The 20,002-nt window shown below is 40.0% G+C and overlaps 1 protein-coding gene across 3 annotated transcripts in view; it reads left to right on the top strand.

The window, feature by feature from the left end:
• The window catches only part of ARMC8 (armadillo repeat containing 8), a 72,077-nt gene that overhangs the window by 995 nt on the left and 51,080 nt on the right, over positions 1-20,002 (top strand). For 2 of the 3 annotated variants that reach the window (XM_051625941.1, XM_051625942.1), the window contains exons 2-3: positions 1,166-1,242; positions 15,156-15,227. In XM_051625941.1, the coding sequence (XP_051481901.1) occupies positions 1,166-1,242; positions 15,156-15,227 (149 nt within the window). The remainder of the gene's footprint in view (positions 1-1,165; positions 1,243-15,155; positions 15,228-20,002) is intronic. The other variant, XM_051625943.1, reaches the window with a different exon arrangement.

The raw sequence follows: 20,002 nt of genomic DNA on the forward strand, positions 1-20,002 counted from the left end.
TTTAGAAACAGAAAGCAGTGGGATCTCTGAAGTCCAGAAGCCCTTTGCGTGTGGATACATGGATGAAAGTCTGCTGCTGTTTCTGTTTTGGAAAAATCTTGTCTTTTGTTTCATGGTGGAAGTTTACCTGTAAAATTTATTTGGCTTAATTTAATAGTATTTCTAGAGACAAAGGAGACTTCCTGTCTCTTGGTGATTCCTCTCTGAGTTACATGAGGCCACAAGCAAGTGCTTCTGACATCTGGGTGGGAAAGCAGGAACAGATTCAGTCCAAGAGTAGATACTTGAAAAAGCAAGAAGGAGTTTTCCATTCCCTTACAGCTTTTTTCAAGCAAAACTCACAAGGAAAAAATGGGAAAAGCCTAATAAAAAAGTAGAGCTGGCAAAAAGGGAAAAAACCCGAGATAATGGAAACATCCTGGCAGGTGTTGGTGAGAACCTGGAGGGGAAATTCCCTTCCCCCTTCCCACCCTTGTTTTTCGGAACGCTTGCCATCTGCAACTTTGGATCTCCTCAAAGGGAATAACAAATCATTGGTACATAAATGTTTAGCTTACAAGCATGGTCCTGTTGCTGAGGAGGGAGTTTGCTTGGTCTTATAAAGTAGCTGTGGGAATGTTGTGGAGAATGTTGTGCTGCTGTCCCTGTGGAAGCTGCGTGTGACAGTACGTAGAAGGACAACCTTTGAGATGTCTGGCATGTTCTGACACAGTAAGTTACAGAAAAGTGTTTGATACCAGCTTCCTTATTTTTGAGAGCTAGTGTGTGGGTATGCTTCTTGAGCAACATTAACTGCTCTCAGAAACTTTTGCTTTCAGGAATTCCTGCTTTTTCTCTGTTGTAATTAAACATGATAAAACTGGAACTGAAGGCAGTACTGATAACTGAAGCAGGTCCGCTTTGTGTGCCCCATTCATAAAGAGCACTCTGTTAATTTCCTTTGCCTCGTAACATGTTGTTGAAGTCCCTCATCATCATCAGATCACACTTCAACACAGGGTTAATTGTGGATGTTGCCCCGGGGTGACATACTGCAGATTTAAATAAGGTTCTGTGGGTTTGCTGCTGTCCTGCCTGGTTGGTTTTGTAGACTTGCTTCTGTGTTAGCCCTTGGTGTTTATATGAATTGCTGTAAACTCTGACAGTTGTTTTTCTCTCTCCACAGGAGGTCACGGCCAGTAGCCGCCATTACGTTGATAGATTATTTGACCTGGATCCTCAGAAGGTCCTGCAAGGTGTCATGTAAGTCATCTGGAACACACTGGGGCTCTCGGTTGTGCATAGGCCAGGTTTACTTGAATTTCACTGGATTTGTATGTCAAGGGCAAGAAGCTCTTCCTGTCGTCTTTTTTTTTTTTTTCTCTGAGAAATCTTGTTGGAAAGTTTAAATGCAAGCATGATAGTATTATTTTAGCAGACGATCCCTCTGTGGTGCATATGGCTCATATTGCAGCCTCTCAGTTGCCAGAAATGAGGTTAAACATTCTGTGAGCATTCACATTTTTTTAATACGTTTCTTTTGGCCCCTTTTGCTTCTCTTCCAGGTCTATTGAGACTTACTCCACTACCAAGTCAGTGTACCTGCCTCTAACTTTTTTTCCCTCCTGCCATGCCTGAATGTAGTCTTTTTTTTTTATGCATGGCTTCTATCTCCTGATGGGAATGGTGAGCTGAAAGAAAGTGCTTGCCTAGAAATTAATTTGGATGCAAATTATATTTCAGAATTTATGTTACATGCCAGTGATAAGGGGTAATGACTGAGAAGAGTGAGTGGAAGGCTTCCCCTGCTGAATAGGTAGTAAAACTGATGCAGAGATCTAGTGGTTTTCTTGCTGTCCTTGGGCTATAAACTTTCCATTATAACAACACAGCAACATGACAAACGAGTCCTTGCCCAGGACTGACTTATGGTGTGAAATCAGGCCTTTTCAGGCTTACCAGTAGCTTGCTGACTGTGGCCATCTAGCAAAACACCGGAAGACAAAGCCAAGAATGTTTGTTGCGTTGCTTAGGACAGTCTTGAGTTTTCCAGGTGTTTTCCAGTAGTAGATGAAAAAAGGAATTGCCGAAGGTGTGCCAGGGGCACATATCAGAACTGGTGTCTCTTTGGAATATGAGAAAAAAACACATTATACACAAAACTGCCCTGGAGACTTTATTGGCTGAAATCCCCCCTTACCTGTATAAAATCTCTGGTGCCCCACCATAACTCTGTAGAGGTTCTTAACCCTTCCCTGTAGGAAAGTCTGGCTTTGCTTCCCCACATTGTCTCTCTTACTCCACTACTCATAGGCACTGGTGTGATGGTCCCAGGAGCAAGGATGTGTCTCATCCTGTGTCCAAGTGGGTTGACTGAGCCCCTCTTTTCTCCTTGGCAGATGCTCTGAGCCCTGGGTGGTGCTCCCTCCCTGCTCTCCTTTCTTTTCAAAGGACTGGAACCTGCAACCCTTGGTAATCCCTTCCCTACCTTCTGAGGTGTGATTTGTATCTTTTGAAGTATAACTGATTTCCCAGAAACAAGTTTTTGGCAGTGTCTTTGTCTCAGCTAACATCTGAAATTCATCATCTTATCCATGGATAGCAGTGGATTCTGCTGAGGTGCTTTTCTTGCCTTTAAAGACAAGAAAATACCAATTTATTTCACAATAGCTTTCCAAGGGCAGATTTGGGTGGTAAACCATATTTGTGATGCTCTGGTTAAAATCCTCATTCTGAGGGTGTATCTTCCCTGGCATTGAGAAAATCCTACATGGTAGATGTGTTATTTTCCAAGTATTGGTGGATAGGTGGGGAACAGCCCAATGCAGAAAAGTGTATATATAAAAATAGAATTTAGAGTAGTGTATATATAAATTATTTGTCAGTCCAAGATTCTCTTTGGGCAGGAAAATGCTGCTTTGCCCTTCTTCATTTGACTTCAGAGTATAGGAAGAGGTATGAAAGCTGGAATGAGCTGATGTTTGGGGTAGAAGAGGATTAAAGTTGTACCAGAAGAGTCTGTCAGAAGCTTCACCAGATTTTCTCCATGCTTTGCTGTAAACCTTTGGTTCCTAAGATGTCCTGTTTTTTTTTTTTTCCTGCATCCTGGCTGGAAATACTGATGACCTAGATTTTTATTTTGATTGATGGAACCCTATGAATATCAAGGATCAGAAAATAGGCTGACTTAAGAGGCTTTGTTTCTGCAGATTGTCTTTTGTTACAATAGTCCTGTTCTTCATGTGCTATTAAAGACGCTTGGATGAATAACTTGGCTTTGGGGCTTTTTGAATTGCATGCTTGTAATTTTAATGAAAACCAACTTCTAAATGAGGTTTGATAAAGGTAAAAGATAGCTAAATGCTTTTTGAACTTGAAAATCATGCCAATCCAGTTGTCATCTTATAACTTGAGAAAGCTTCTAATTACATATTCTAAAAGTATTTAAATTACCGAATCTTCCTTTCTTTCCCATGAATTGTCAGAGAGGTTGTGTTAATCTTACTGTCCAGACAGTAAAGTCTTACCTGGCTAAGAGCTTTTTCCTTTTCCTCCTCGTGGGAGAACTGAGAAACCATTTCCTTTTTGTCCAGTGCTGCTCCATGGAGTTCTTCTGATCTTATTTCAAAATACCAAGTTTCCTTCAAAAGCATCGTTCATGTCATTTCTATCATGTTCATCTGGTATTGATAGGAGGTAGGAAGGGGGGAATTGTGTCTGCCTACCAGTAAATCATGAATTTCAGTCCAGGATTTGAAAAGTTGAAATTCTCACAGGGATGACTATGGCCTTTTACTGTACCTGATAGCAAACTCTGTTCCAAGTGTGTGAGGCTCCCATCTTCATACCCACATCTCTATGGCAGTCTGTGTATTTACCTTTCTGTTTACTGTCTTTATAAATGAGCAAGATTATTATACTGGCTTCCTTCCGTGAACATAAACTCTACACTGTGGCCATGCTTATGCTTTTGAGGTCTTACAGGTTTGCTTTGTGTTGGCTTAGGTGCTCTTCTAAACCTTTCATCTTCTACCTACTGTTCTACAGTTCACATTTTCTCAAGTACTCTTTGACTGCCCTGGGCAGGGTCAGCATTCCTTTCAGATCTGCAGCTATCAAAGACATTTAGTGTTGGCAGGACATAGACTACCTCAAACAGACACTGCAGGGGATTAAATGCTGGTTCTGTCAAAAGTTCTCCTAAGTGTTTTGCTGTTGCTGGCAGAGGAGCAGAACATAGCTCTGTAAGTTTCTGCATTGTTAGAAGAGCTTCATTTATTCCAAGATCATTGCTGCAACATCATCCTGTGCTTTGCAGTCTGGCAGTATTTATTTTTTTAAAACAACTCTGGGTGGTGATCCTTAGACTACAATTTGCTTTTCATCCACTCTTAAGCTCAGGGCCACATTGTTCAGATGCAGATTTTTGCCCTCTGATTTATTTGCTGGTCAGGGGCTTCTTTGAGAGACACTTTGTCACGCTTACGTGTAGTGTGATGTCTTCAAAGAGGCAATCTGTCATTTTATGGAGAGCTGTGCAATTCCATCTCAAGGGCTGGTTTTGAAAGGAGCATTCTTTCTGACAGATCTGGCTTATTCAAGGTCCCAACTGTTTCTCATCAGGCTGTTCCTCAGCACTCAGAGGGTGTCATCTTTTAAGGCTTGTAAATAATCATCTCTGTGGTGCACTGAGAATTCCTATACTACTGCTGTTTCTGTCCTTTATGGATGTGCTTATCTAGCCAGCTGGAGTTGGTAGAAGAGCATTTTATGAATGTGTGTGAACATTTTATTTCTCAGGAAAATGAAAGAAACAACCTATAAAAATGGCAGTGGGTACTGAAGAACTTATTTCAGAGTGTGTGTCTGCAGTATCTTCCTTTTTCCCTGGGACCATATCTAGTGCTCGCAATACTGGTACAGATCTAGTCAGTATATTTAATTTGTTATATATGCATTCTGCACAGTATGATTTTGAGTGAGATTGATGGTGTTGATAGGGAAGGTGTAATAGTTGGCATATGGGTAAAGAACTTGCAGACCACTTTGATTCTGTTTTTAGGGTCCCTACAGACTTAGGCTGACAGTTCTGCAGTGGCTGGTGGTTCTGCTCAGGGTTTTGAAGACTCTGGAACTGATATTTTAGTACAAGCAAGATGGAATTGGGCTTACCTTTATGGTAGATTCTTGGATGCAAAGTTAAGTATACTTGTGTTAAAAGCTCCTCTGGGACAGTGAACTTGTACTGCATTTGACTAAAGATGTTTTGTTCTGCTTGCTGGTTTCTGCCTTCTTCAAACAGAAGATACCAGGAGGTAGTCACAAAGCAGAACGGAAGTCACCATATATTTTAAGTAGTAACACTGCTTTCATGGAACCCATCTTGTATCTTATAGTTGGTTGCTTTGAAATAATTTGGGAACTCCTCAGTCTCTGGTTTTTACATCCAACTTTTTTCATGTGTATTTTCTTGAATTTGACAAAAAAAAAACCAACAACTTCCAGGCACATGCTTAGATCACTAAGTGTCTTGTCTTCCTTGGCTATGGCCATGGGAATGAGAGCAGCAGTGCAGTGTAAGGCTGTGTGAAATATAAGAGACAACTTCACAGAGTGGGAGGAGAAGAAATTCCCACCTCAGCTCTAATGGAGCAACAGATACCTCCTTCATGCAGCTATGAAGAGGCTACTTCTATCTCTTGTTCTTCATGTCCTGTTAAACAGACCTTTGTTAAGACTAATTAATGAACAGCACTTGTTTGCATGTTGTGCATCCTGAACATAGGCAGTCACATTTTCAGTCTCTCTATGGGCACTTCGGAACCTAAATTCTCTGCAGGAAGCACGTTTTGTGCTTTCCATATTCCCTCACTTCAGTTTCTACCAAAATGGCTCTGTGAAAACAGAGCACTCCTTAGAGGGTTGTTCTGTTACACTTTGCCTCTCTACGTTTTTGATCCGTTCCACAATCTCCTAGGCAGTACTCTAGTGAATGCATATTCTTTCAGATGCAAGAGGGAACTTTGAAGTCTAAAAAAATCACATGACTTGTTCTTAGTTAAAGTGCTGTTTTTGTGCAGTGTCATTCCTGTGCTGAGGGAAGAGGCTCCTGAAGCTCTTGTGTTGATATGTTGTGAACTGCAGGACAGGCTCTTTGTGGCTTGGAAATGGAAAGCTTGTTCCTTAGGCTGCAGAATCTGACAGAAATTTGAGCGGGTTCAGGTGATGCTGAGAAGGGTGCTGGGATCATTACTCCATTTGCTGATTTCATCCTTTCAAGAGGTAAGCTGAGGAATCTAATAACTACAGCAGCTTTTCAGAGTGATAGAATTGACATTGAAAGGCCTCAAAGAACATCTGAGAATTAAGTAGTGCTATGTGAAGAGTGATTTTTTTTCAATAGGTTTTGAAGAATCAGGTAGAAGAATAGTGTAGATACAGAGGGAAGAGAGGAGGATGCAACAAGAAGAAAGTGTGTTTGTGTCATAGACTAAGATGCTCCCTTGGCTTTGTGCTTTCTTGATAGTACAAATGCATAGTACTGGTGTTCACAAGTAAATTATTAGGTATTGTAACTCCTGATATAATATTTAGAGGTGGGCTAAACTTCAGGGAATTAGGTGTGCCTGTTACCCTTGGCTAGCAGTCTTCAGCTGATAGCGTTGTTCAGTATATCAAGCCTTGCAGTTGCCACTCTGAGCCCGTGAGAGGGGAATGATGATGAATGAATCTGTTTCCATGCTGCCTTTCACGAGAACAGGAAGCCACTTCTCTCCAAGTTCCCTCTCGTGATGCCAACCTTGAGTAGTGATACTGTTGCTGTGGTGATTTCAGGCTGCAAGTAGGATGAGAGAGGAGAAACAACTTCTGTCAGACTAGCTGATGTAGCTGGAGCCAAGCAAGTGAATATCGGTCACAAATCTTGAGTTAGAAGTGACAAACTTCAAGCTGAACACAGTTGGCTGCTCTGAGGTCATTCAGTGTTTAACTGAATGTATTCATCTGTTAGTCAAGGGTAGAGGGGAGGTGGCTGCCTGGAAGGGAGGACAAGATGTTGCAGGCAGCTGAGCGAGGAAAGGTCCTTAAGAGCTTTCAGTGGTATGGGGGGTGTTACTAAGAATGACCTACAGGTTGGGCCTTAGGGGTGTGTGCCACAAAACCAGCAATGCCACTGAGATTCTATTTCTTGATATTTAGAGATAGATTTTATTTATTTTAATTTTTTTTAAGTCTAAGCTGCCTGTTCAAATTGATCAGAATCAGCATTAAAAAAAAAAAACAAACAACTTTCCAAAACAAGCTCATTTTCAGTTTGCAGTGTGGAACTGTGCTGTTTTAGGCTAGCCCCCTGGAAAGGGTTGGCATTTTTAGTAGCATTCGAAGGACAGAGCTCTGAGTACCTATAAATTTGTCTAGCAGATAATTAAAATTATTTCAGCATATATGTTGTATTGCTGGTGCTGAGCTGATAAATGAAATCTGTTGAGCTTCATTTTTTTATTTGGGAATTGTAAAGCAGCAGGATGGCTTGCTGGTAAAATTACTTGCCGGTAAAATTACTTGCCAAAACATACTTCAAATGTGTGTTGTGTAAAATGGCCAGTGACTCTGCCATACATAAAGTGAGAGAGTTTATTTGGATGTAGATGAATTATGGAGTTTCTGTCCTAGTGAGCACTTAGTAACACCCATTTGAAAATGGAAATTTAGGCATGACTAAAGTATATGGAGGCCAGTACATCATCTTAGCTGATAGCTGTTTGGAGCTAAAAATCTGAGGCTATGCTTTTGTGCTGAAAAGACTTCAGGTGATCATAATCTATTGGGTAGCAGCTATGTCAGATTAACAGGTTTTGGTGATTCTTTGGTGATTACTGACCTAAGCTGAAGCGGACAGAGTGCCAAACAGTATTTTGAGCTTTCACCTCAGAACAGCTAAGTGGGTGCTGGGAGGCTTTTTTTAAAGGTATTTTCCTGTAGTGAATGAAATTTAAGAGTTTTCTATGTGGACGACTTGTAGTGGACAACATTCTTTTGATACTGAGTGGTGGGCTTATAGTGGGACAGTGGACACAACTAAATCAAGAGACAGCAAATGCAAATAGTGCTAGAAAAATATAGTGTTACAGGATGCCTCTTTGATTAATGGAATCTCATTTAAGTTTTGCTTCAACTGTGGGGTATTCTGCCAAATCCCGAAGGCACTGTTTCATCCTGGGAGAGGAAATATCCTTTGGGGGAGGCACAGACATTAAAAAAAAAAAGTAACACAGTTACTTATATTTGATGGTTTGAGTCCATTTATCTGAAGCAGCAGTGGTGAAAGCTGTTCTTTTCATGTGGTTTGGCTGTTCTGGGGTGGCTGTGAAATAAGTATTTTGCTGATCTGGTATCACAGAACAGGAGATCTCTTTTTCTTAAAGCTCTGAACTGCTGCTGTTTTCCCCACACCTCTCTTTACATAATTCTTTGCTGTTACCCACCTATTACATTTAAATAGCAGAGACTGATGTAGAAACTGAAATGCTGATATTGCAGAGCTCTAGCTTATGGTTTGTGTGGTTTTACTTTGTTTTTACTTTAAGAAACTTGCATAATAAAAGCTAGCTAAACTCCTATCTTTCACTGACTTCAAGCATTTTAAATTTGAGCCTGGGTCATTCTTAAGGTTGAGGAGGCGATTTCGGTGTTGGTTAGTAATCTCAGGGAACTTGTCGCACAATATCCAGGCTCAATGCAAAGCATGAAGCAATAAAACATGCCTGGGAGAGAGCTGGGGAGAAGCAACATCTTTTATGTTGTCAGGCAGCCTGGAGATCTGAAGGAAGCTTGAGTTGAAACTGCATCCAAAGACATGGAGAGCTGAAGTTGTGAAACTTTATGTAGAGGACTAGCATGTGAATTGACTGACATAAGCTCTTATATGGAAATAAAGATTTGAAATGAGAGGTTTCTTCAGTCTGTCACACACACAGAACAAGATGAGTACTGGAATCTGGGATAGATTCAGGGTGGGAGTAAGGTATACATTTTTTGAACTGCAGGTATGGCTCATTGAAACAGCTTACCTTTTCTGTTTGGTAGACTTTCTTTGGCAAGAAAATTTATGAGAAGGTAAATTGCCTCTCCAAGTGTGTGTGGGGGTACTTCAGCTAGGAGTGTTTTCTGTGGCATTGTGATATGGAGGAGTTGGATTCAATGAGTGCTCTGTGCATTATGTATGTTAAATTCTACTGTTCTGCATTGCTGTAATTATAGCCATGTGCTATTTTTCTAGTTTGTGAGAGTACAGAATTAAGACTAGGAACAGCCATGGATTTAGGGTTTCCTAGTTGAAATACCGAGTTTTGTTTAGTTTACACTGTATGTTAATGGTGTAACAGTTGGTAAGTGTTAAACAAGTTGAGTAACAGTGTCTGTATGTGCTGCTTTGTTCTTTCCAGTAAAATAATCTTTTTGCTTTGCATCAATCACAGTTTCTTGAATGGGATTAGAAATCTTGAAACTTTTCTTCCCGACCTGATGATTAACCTTAAAAATAAGCTGATTTATGACTTCTGTGGTTTGCTCGAGTTGGCAGGAGTTTTTAACATCTTACTTGGTTGGACTTGTCATCATGTTAGTGCACATATGCTCCCTCCTAAAGGAGCAGAAAACAGCTCACATGTTGGGTAACTAACAACTACTCTAGCCAGAGTAGTGTCCATCTTAGAAATTAATTTGGTCAAAGTAATGATGGACAGATTTCAACATGCAAAGTTTGTTATTACTTCTTGTTGATTGTTTTGCAGAGGCAAAAGCTGTAGGAAACATAATTGTCAAAACTTTATCTCCACAGTTAATTTCTGACTCAGTCTAGCCAGTCCAGGTACCATTTGCTCATATGATACTGAAACTTGGAAACTCTCCTGAAGTTGGGGCAGAGAGGTTTTTTTGAACTATGTCCTTATATCAACTCCCAGTACCTCAGCTTTTAGATACTTGCATTTTGAGTTTTTGAAAACCTTTTCAGAGTGATGCCTGGTGTCATTCTATTGTTTGTGATTTGATCAGCCTGTGGTAGATAGATCTTCTGGCCTGACAGTGCATTGTTTTGGGTACTTCCTCTGTGTGTGTAATTGTCTTGGAATCTCTTATTGCTCTTTCATACTAAAAATGAAAGCTTTGGCTTTAAGTGTCTGTGACTGCTTTTCCTTCTGTGATTGTTCATCTCTGATACCCATCTCTGTCTAGGAGCCTCTTAAATATGGCTGCCTGCTCTGTTTTGAAAAGACCAAAGATGAGAAAGTATCGCACAGGCTGTTTTATTTCCTCGTCTTCTGTGTAGTTCCTGTTGCTGTTTCCTCATCAAGTCACCCCACCTTGTTACAAGATCTTTTGTGTTGCTTTGCTACAAGGTGACGTAGGAAAGCTCCAGGGCTTCCTGTCAGAATTTTATTTTTTTTTCTGTTTGTCCTTGATTTACTGTATTTAAAAATGTAGATAAATCCAAATTCCAACTGAGGAGTCCGTGTATCTGTGCCGCTTTGCAACTCATGATCAGTTTTGCAGAAGAGGTGCAGGTGGTGGGGCTCAATAGGAATGCTGTAGAGAGGTCTGTTCTTTCTCAGCTGGCAAGTGAGCTCACATTGCTTCACAGACCTGCACTCTACTTCCTGAATACTTCTGCTGTTCCTGTCAAAAGTCCCAAACTTCAAATTAACTTCATGAAGATGTTGAGCTTCAATAATTTCTGCTTAGGACAAAGTTCAGCAGCTTAAGTTGCTTCTACAGTAATAATTTATATTGACCAACTAGAATGGTCATTTTCTCAGGACTTAGACATTTGATAATGCTGATTTTTATTGGCTAGGAATCATTAAAACTTAAAGGCCATGTTTTACTCACTAATGATTATATTTAATACAGCTTCTTGCTTATCTGAAGTGGGCTATATCTGGTGCTTTTAAACAATTACACATTAAGCATCAAAATAAACCCATTAAATTCATATGCAATTGGCAGATTAGTTCTTCTTGGAACTTTGTTGAGCTGCATTTGGATAGAAAATTTTTTTGTGAGTTTAATGTACTCCTAAATTATTTTATTTTAAACGCTCATACTGTGCTAATACACTTGCAAAACTAGCATGCATTACATTTTATTTATAGCTAATTAATTCAACTGATTGCCTCTGGGTTGCTGTGTTCCCTAAGATTGTTAGTTGCTAAGCCTCACCTGAGCATTTTCCCCTCCTTTTTAACAGTTTGTAGGAATAGAAGTCTTTATGATTTTCCAGTCTCTAGTTAATATCATAACTTCAAACTGAGTGATCACAGGATTGAACTGGTGAAGCTACGTTCGTATTTCTTGAAGAAGCAATAGGAGATGGAAAAAGCTGGTTTACCACTTGGGGAAGCAGTATTTTCAAGCACATAGCTAGGATTTTATTGTTGGCAGCCTATATTATCCTGCTTGAAAGTTTTTTCACATAAACTACTTTATTGCATTATAGTGAATGTAGGCATAAATATCAGCTATCAGATTTTAAATGTGTGCATTAAAACTAATGTAAGTCAGGTTATTTTGTGAAATGTCTTTGAATTTAGCTTGAATCTAAACTGTAAGATTTAATACACAGGATACATTTAAAAAAAAAACCACCCCAAGCAAAACCCAACCACTCACAAATGCATCTCAAACTCTCTGTCCTATGAAAGCTTCATGGTTTGTCCTTTGGCTCAGCAGAAAGCCACCTTTACGAAACTGAGAAACGAAACAGTGCTGGAATGTGCTAGGAACATGTGTAAGGTCTGCCTTGTTCTTCTGCAGCTACTCCAGCTCTGCTGTTGCCTGGCAGGAGGGTTGATAACCTGCCTGAGAGCTTGGACCTGATTGTTGGAAAGCTGGTGTATCTCCCTCTTCTGGGTTGTGGTTTTCTCACAGGTTAGGCCTCAAATCACCACAGGCCAGTTGTTCTTTTGAAGTTCTCATCTCTTCTGATTGTGTTTTTGCTGCTGTTTTCTCCTTCCTCATTAGAAGGGCTGCTTTTCACAGTAGGAAGTGGGAGCAGTGTGCATGACACTCAGAAATAAAGTGGGTATCCAGTTTCAGACTACAAATTTTTGAGGTTTCTTTGCAATCCCTTGTAGAAGATAGTGACTTTTGCTGCTTTTTCTCCTGGGATGAATCTCATGTCATCTTGGATCTGAAATCAGTCAAGCTCAAACTTGTTGAAGGTGATGTTCTCAAATGAGGGAGTTGCCCTCAGTTTTTCCAAGGTTCATGATTCACGAAGGACCTGGCAGACTGGGACAGCACGTGGTACTTCTTTATTTTTTAAGGAGATTAGCTTCCTCCTGATCAGGAAAATCTCCATAAAATGTAATGTGGAATCACATAGTTATTTCTCATCATAAATTAAAAAAAGGTCTAGTCCTATTCAGCACTGGATTCTGGCATTTTTAAGGATATTCTTGGTTTCTGTATTTACCTGCTTCCTGTGTATTGAGCAGGTTCTTTTCTGTAAGTGACAGAATTGAAGAGATAAGAGATAAGGCACAGACCTTAGGAGTGCCAAGGCATAATGCACCCAAACATGGTGATCTTTTGCTGAGTCCCATCTCTGACAGTTTTTGGTTACCTTCCCATTTTGAAGGTATTTCAGTTGCTTGCAAATTGAAGTGGTCGAGTCTACATGTGTTGGATTGCTCAGAAATCTCGGTCTTGTGATATTTCTTGTCTGTCTGCCATGACTTTTCTGTGGAACTGGATGGAGAAACTAATCTGAATCATTTACAGATCAGGACTGTGACCTCACTAAACCTCTCAATTTGAGTGTTTCGGAACTTGGCCACGTTTCTGCCACTTCTGAAAGTGTCTCTACATCACATTCTAATAGGCAGCACTTACTACACATTAATTGGTTTTGAGGTTAGCAAGCCATTCTGTTGTGGAGTTGGTGCAGGAGTCACAAAAGCGCTTTGCTGATTTGGGCTTTTTTGTGTTGGTTTTTTAAAACACAAAATGATGTGTAAAATCACCTGAGGCAGTGTTAAAATATCGCTAAAATCTGTTTGATTCTTCAGACTGCTTAGCAAGTGCCTTTTCTTTAGCTTCTCAAGATGCCTTTGCAGATATGTGATATGGTGCAGCCTTTCTGATGACTGCGGTGGTGCCTGAGGACAGCAGGAAGAGGTTGTCTTGCTTAGAAGTGCCAGAGTGGCCTCAGCAGTTTACCTGCACCTAGCACCTCTGTTGGTACAGTTTCCATTCCTTTGAGACATTTGATCATTGCTTCTGCCACCATTTTGGACTGACTCCGGTATTTTAAAAATCCTTAAAAATGGCTGGGATACTTTAAATTGAGTGTTCAGCATAGAAACTGCTGAAGGGCTGTTGCTGAGTTCAGTGACATCTTCGAGTCCATCCCTTAGATTTCGTTGGGCTTCCAGCTTAGCCTGGGTTCTGATCTTGCTCCTTTTCCTCTATCTTGTGTCTTGTGGTGTGAAGTTACCAGACTTAGAGAGCAGAAAGGTCCAACATTTTCTGCTGTTGCTCAGCTATGTAGAACTGTGTGCTGGGTAGGCAGATTCCTGGGAAGTAATGGCTCACGTGGCAACTCAAGAGGTTTCCTGACTCTGCCTGTGCTGAGGGATACATGGAACTGCAGTTCAGTGCTCAGCTGCTTTCAGTACTGCTCCCTTGTTGGAGCTCCAAGATCACCAGGCAAACCTGAAGTTAGCCTCCAGTGCCTTAAAATTCCTGCAGCCCTCTCCTGTGCAGCAGGAGAGTGAGTCACTTGGAGAAATACTCCAGGAAGAACAGGCAATTACCTTCTACTAATTGAGATTTATAAAGGTCCTGTTTCTGCCAGTCCAGATAGTGTCTGCCTTGGCTAAGAAGTTTTTCATAACTAATGAAGCAAGGTTAACACCTGGGACAGCTGCCTGTTGTGATGGAATGTGTCAGTTCAGTGGGTAGGTTAGGACTGTGGAATGTTCATGCAGGCCAGGGTGGATCTTAAAGACCAGGGCTACTCTAAGTCTCTTAAAATTTGCAGATAGCAGGTGAAACACTGATAGAGTGACAAGAAAATCTGTTAACTCAGAGCAACCAATGCAGCTCCTGAATTATTTGAATGTCTCGTGGGCTTAGTTAAGCAAGTGCTTAATTTATCATTTTTGCAACTGGAAGCACTCTCATTGATCCAATGTTGTATTTTGTTGATGAAGAAATGTCTAAATTTGGACTGGCTTTGCTCTCTGCTCTTAAAAATATCCCTACAACTGAAAGTTTCCTAGAAATGGGTCAGCTTGATTTTCTGAACCTGGCTGTATGTTGCTAGCTTTCTTTCAGATTCTGGCAATGTTCATAGATGCTCAATATGTTCATACAAAGGAAAAAACAAAGTCTTAACAAGGTAGTGGTGGTTTTTAGGAGACAGCATCAATTTTCTGAACAAGGTTGCAAACCACATGTTTTCCAAGGACATAGTGTGTGCAATCATTGTTCTCTTTTGAACATGCTTCCTTTTTCCTTTAACATACTATGAATGCCTTTAAATTATTTAACTTTGCAGTAACTCCCAGACAGGAAAATGCTTTTGTTTCCACTTTTTTTGGTGAGATTTTGACATACAGATGTGTAGGTGTCATGCTGGAATTCACAAAAGGAAGCCTGTGGTGAAGAGGAGGGAGGGAGACTTGTCTCTGGAGACTGGTGATAGTTTCTTGTTCCTTTATGTATTTTTTTTTTAAATTATTATTTTTATTTTTTTCCCCCCAGCTTGTCTTTTCCTGCACCCAGTAGCTTAGTTAAAACTTTATATTATCAAAATTAGTTTTCCCAAACAATAGTGTTTTCTTGTTCAGAAGTCTAGTGATATACTGGCACAAAGAGCCAGTATATCTAGTTTTCTTCAGTAAAGAGACTTCTTCATGTCTGGTGTGCATGTGAGAGAGTTTGGGTTTTGCTGACTTGCATAAACTGGGATATAATGAGATCCCAGAGCTCTGGGGTATGAGTCTGTGGGCTGTGGAAACTGTGCCCTGAAGCACAGCTCAGTCCTGTAGATGGAGCATGGACACGTGGAAGAGAACTTGATAAGCCTTCATGGAAATAATAAATTCTATAGATTAAGCCCTCAGTACCTCAGCATAATTTACCAGGGTTTGTTTTTCTTTCTGGATTTACAGAGATATGAAAAATGCTGTAATTGGAAACAACAAACAAAAAGCCAACTTGATTGTTTTGGGAGCAGTTCCAAGGTATGTCCTTTGCTACTCTCCTTTTCACTGATTCACAACAGGTCTGGAATAATGATCCTTAGATCACAGGCACTTTTTTGTTTTAACTTTGATTGTAGTTGACTGCATACTTTCTTTAATGTAATTGAGAGAGTTGAAATATCTGTTGAAGTCATGTATTACAGAGCAGGCTGTTGAGTAATGCTTTTAATTTGGAATTTAATGGAAATCTCTAAATCAGTCTTGGTGATTTTTATTAGACTTTATCAGCTTAGGAATGAAATCTAATTTTTAACATTAATGATATTAATGATGGATGAAAATGGTTGTATCTTAATCCTGTTCAGCCAATTGCCCGGTGAGTTCACAAGTGCAAACATGTAAGGTTATATTAAAATACAATTTTTAAAAATAGAAAACATCTGAGGTAATTTGCTTGTCTTCTCCACCTGCTTCAGAGGATTAAAAACCACTGATCATACTTCATTGCTGAATTACTGCTTCAGCTGATGTTAACATTTTCTGGATCCTGGTTCTACTAGTACAAAGTTAACAGGTAACTTGAGCTCCTGGGTTGCTCACTGCAGCTTTCATTTCAGCCCTCTTGTTCTCCAGCTTTCTTTCAGCCACAGTTTGCAGCAACGGAGAGGGAAAAGATTGAGCACTGCATCACTTGTGCTAGCAGCCTGGGACCCACCTGTGGTCCTTTTGCTCACCTGACAACTAGATCCCAAACCATCCTACTTGAGAAAGCTTCTGGCTTGTCAAAATATGTTTTATTTGCAGGCAATGTCTTCTCATTTACAGATTGAGTTTGTATCAAGGCTAGTCCTTGAAATTCTTTAGGCTTGAACTGTGAGTGGGAACACCTCTTTGCAAAGCCTGCTGAATTACCTTCCATTTTGACCAGCTATAAACAGATGAAGAGAAGACTTCACATGAGATTAAAAGATCCAAGTGGACATTTGTTGAAGACGTGCAAAGTTAAAACCATTTGTTTCAGCAACAGGTCCCAAGGGATTCTTTTAACTACTGTTGATTCTTGTGGTTCCCATTTTAAAAGCAACAGAAGATCTCCAAATTCCACATCTGGAATCTGCTTGTTCTTAAATTTTGTAGGATTCATGTTCTTCAGTTGTCTTGCTTTTTGCTGTTACTTGTTCTGTTCCCAGTAATGAAAATCCAAAAGGTTTTTTCTGTTGTTAATGCCCTCTGGCTGGCCAAGTAAATGATATGGTTAACCTATAACTCCAAATAAATCACTGGGTTTGGAAAATCTTCAAAGGTAAACTGTCCTGCTGGTCCTCACTTCAGTACCAGTTATCCTCAGCGACAGGAAATCTAATGTCAAGGCCTTTGTAAGAGAAGATGATTCTCACTGGCTAAAAACAAGTGGCATCATCTACCTCCAAGTGCCTTTCTGAAGGCTTAATAATTTCCTCCGAGTGTTGCAGAGAGACTTGAATAGATGCTAGACCATTCGGACAAGAGAATTCCTGTTACTCTCTCTGACAAGGTGATGGGAATTCATTGGCTTTTTTGACATGCCTTCACGTTTGTGAGGTGGCTGCTGCCGCCATTGTAGTACAGGAACCTTTGAAATTGCAGTCTGCAAAGTCAAACGTTTCCCTCAATAAGAACAGGACTAAGCAAGCTAATGTGCTTTAAGTCTCCTCTGCAAAGTTAATGAGAAGAACAGTTTTCACAGAGTTGGGTTGCAGACTCCCAGGGGAAGTTGATTCTGTTCTGTAATAGCACAGGGATTGTTAGAGTTCTGCTGCTGCTTTGTCCTGTGGTTCAACTGCTTGTTTACTCATATCTTGCTTCTCTCTTCTTCCCCAACTATTCCTCCATCAAGCTTTCAGAAGGGTCTCTTATACCTAAAGAATCCCTTCTGATTTCTGTCACTTAGTGGAAAAGAAGCCAGTATGTTCCAGTATTAGAACAGACTCCTAAGAGGCTTGGAAACAAGTCTAGGAAGTATCTTTTGAAATTGGGTCAAATACTGGTAGGTATGAAGTATTCATATTATTTTAAAATATTGGACTGCTGCTTAGTTGGAAAGGAATGCAAAGTCCTTTGAATGTCTCCATACAGAAAGAAAGTGCTAGGGAAGAAAAGCTGAATCACTGCCACTCTTAGTCCAAGAGCTGACTGCTCAGTGGTGTTGTCTTCAGAAAGGGAGATGGATCTATACCTTAAATGAATTTTTTTCCCTTTCAAGTTCAGTCTGACCTCTTGTCACTTCTTGACCACTTGTTCTGAAAAAGGTGCTAAGAAAAATGAAGTTGATTAAAGAAAGCTTGCAGAATTGCCATGTATAACTTTATATAACATTGATAACCAAGAAATGTTAAAAACTGTACAGATCTGTACACAAACATGGTCTAGATGCTAAGAGTATACATGTAGCCAGCCTGTATATGGATTTTTTTCTTAAGAAACAATTTTCTGCATCTCTTCCTCTCTTCAGAATGAGTGACTCAGTTTACATTCCCATGAAATGCTGCATCAGCCACCTCCATCACGACTGAAGACATTTTCCTTCTTGTGACTTACTTTTTAGTAGCAGTCTCGGAAAACAGTTTCTAAAGTTCAGGGGGAAAAAAGGTGTTTTAATGCCATCATACCAAGTGTTTTCAGTGGCAGGCCAAGTTAAAACAAGAAGTCAGCCTTGCCTAAAAACTGGTTAGCTGCTTGTACTGCCCTTTCATTTGCTATGTTGTTTTTTCTCATTCTACCAGCAGAGACTGGGGAAGTTCATCCTAGTTACTGGTGTGCTCCCTCACTGGGCAGTTTTATTAAGGACAAACACTGCAGCTCTTGTCCCTGTCAATGGCAGACACCTCTTCAGAGTCCAAGTTCAGCATTAAAAGCTTTTGGTCAGTTACTCTTACCTCCCTTATCTCAGCAAAATGACTTGAGTCCTCAGTTCAAGTGTAAATTGTTCTTTTTTAGGTCATCTCAATAGGACTTAGGACTTAATGTTCATTGTTCACTCCAGTCACTTATTGGGCCTTTTGAGCCTCTGACAGTTCTTCTTTTCCTTCACCTGGTGGATTGCAGAGGGCAGAGAAGGCAATATTAAATTCCTGTTATCAGAGCATAGCTTTGTCTTCCTGTAGATTGTTACCTGCTGAAGCTCTGACCTGAGCTTTTTTTCTGCAAAAATGTTAGCTGAATCAAGTTATTGCCCATCTAATCATTACTTGGAGCTGAATATTTAAAGTCTAATCCACTTCAGAGCTAGTTTTTCATTAAGAGCTGCAGTTATTCCTTTGCTTCAAAATGAATACAGAGATTTAAAAATCAAATCTTAAAACTAACCACCCAAGACAAAACACTAAATCCTTCTTGTTGCTTACAAAACATGATTTTCTAACATCCAGCTGATTGTTCTCCAGAGTCTTAAAGCATTAAGTCAGTTGTTTGAAGCTGTAATGTGGTGGTGTGCTTCTTCCCGAAGCTAAAGGCCTGTTTCTAGGTAGCTGCACCTCAAAGAACTTTATCTAGTTAATTTTTACCTGAAGTAATTCATTAGAGTTTCTGTTTATCTGTTGGTTTGGGGTTTTTTAATTTGTTTGTATCACATTTTAAATGACATGTAGAACATGTCTTTACCCATTCCATCATTGGAAATTTGAGTCCTGCAAAGCATACTCTTAGGTTGTCTGAGTCTGAAGGAAAAACTAATAAGAAATTCTTGGGTTTAATTTGTTGAGGTCTTCACAGTCCTAGAAACATGGACACCCATGACATTTTGTTTCATTTTGTTGTTAAACATACCTAAATTCTTTCAGAGACTGTTCTTTAGAGTGCAAAAATGTAAGACTGCTGCTTTGATAACTGGGTAACCTACTAATAGGATGAGAAGATACCTGTATTAACTGGAAGGTTCTGTTACATCCCGAAGTCTGCCAGCTGAGGAGGATTTTTTAATAGACTAGTGTCTACATTAAACACAAGGGAAATGTCTGTAAAGATTTTGCATGCAGTATTGGCTGGCAGATACTAGAAAAGATAAAACTGATGTGCTGATGAGCAAGTAAAGAATGTCACACATCTGAGAGTGTTTAAAACGTTTGAGTGTGTGTTCCTTTTATTTGAGATTCAAAAAGAAAACTAAGACAAGGTGGTTTTGCATAGCTCACAAGTATCCTGGGCAATTCTTTGTTTAAATGCATGGTATTACAAATTCATAGATGACTCTTGATGTTGATACTTAATCCTGCATGGAGCTTAGCAGAATAGCACCCTGATAAGTGGAATGCTTTCATACTGGTGTGCTGACTGTTCCAAGAGCTGTTGCAGGACTGTAGGATGAAAAACCACCTTGTTGCTTTCAGCTTTGTTTGGAGTTAAACCAATGTCAGCTAATGTTCTTAGTTAAATCGTTTACTGTTTAAGGAGAAAATAAGCAACAAACTCCCTGTGTTTGAGTATTTAGGAATAAAGAGGCTGGTGCATATAGCAAGTATTACTTCAGTTTAACACCAGGAAAGTATGTCTGTTAGATTGTGTCCTGGAAAGCTTGGCCTTGTGGGTGGGATATTGAGCAACCTGCTCTGGCTGATCCTGCTTTGAGCAGTTGGTTGGACAAGATGAGCTCCAGAGATCCCTTCCAACATCATCTATTCTGTAATCTGATTTAACAAAAAAACTGCCTTTATATGTCAGGTTTTGCCTTGGGGTTATCCTTGAATTCAGGCATTCATTCTAGAAGTCCTTTTAATTAGTGTTTTTTATAATGCTACTCCTGAAGGACTGGCCATCCTTTACCTGCAGGAGTGCAAGTC

The sequence above is a fragment of the Apus apus genome, chromosome 8 (genome assembly GCF_020740795.1).
Source record: "Apus apus isolate bApuApu2 chromosome 8, bApuApu2.pri.cur, whole genome shotgun sequence".
NCBI classification, from domain to species: domain Eukaryota; kingdom Metazoa; phylum Chordata; class Aves; order Apodiformes; family Apodidae; genus Apus; species Apus apus.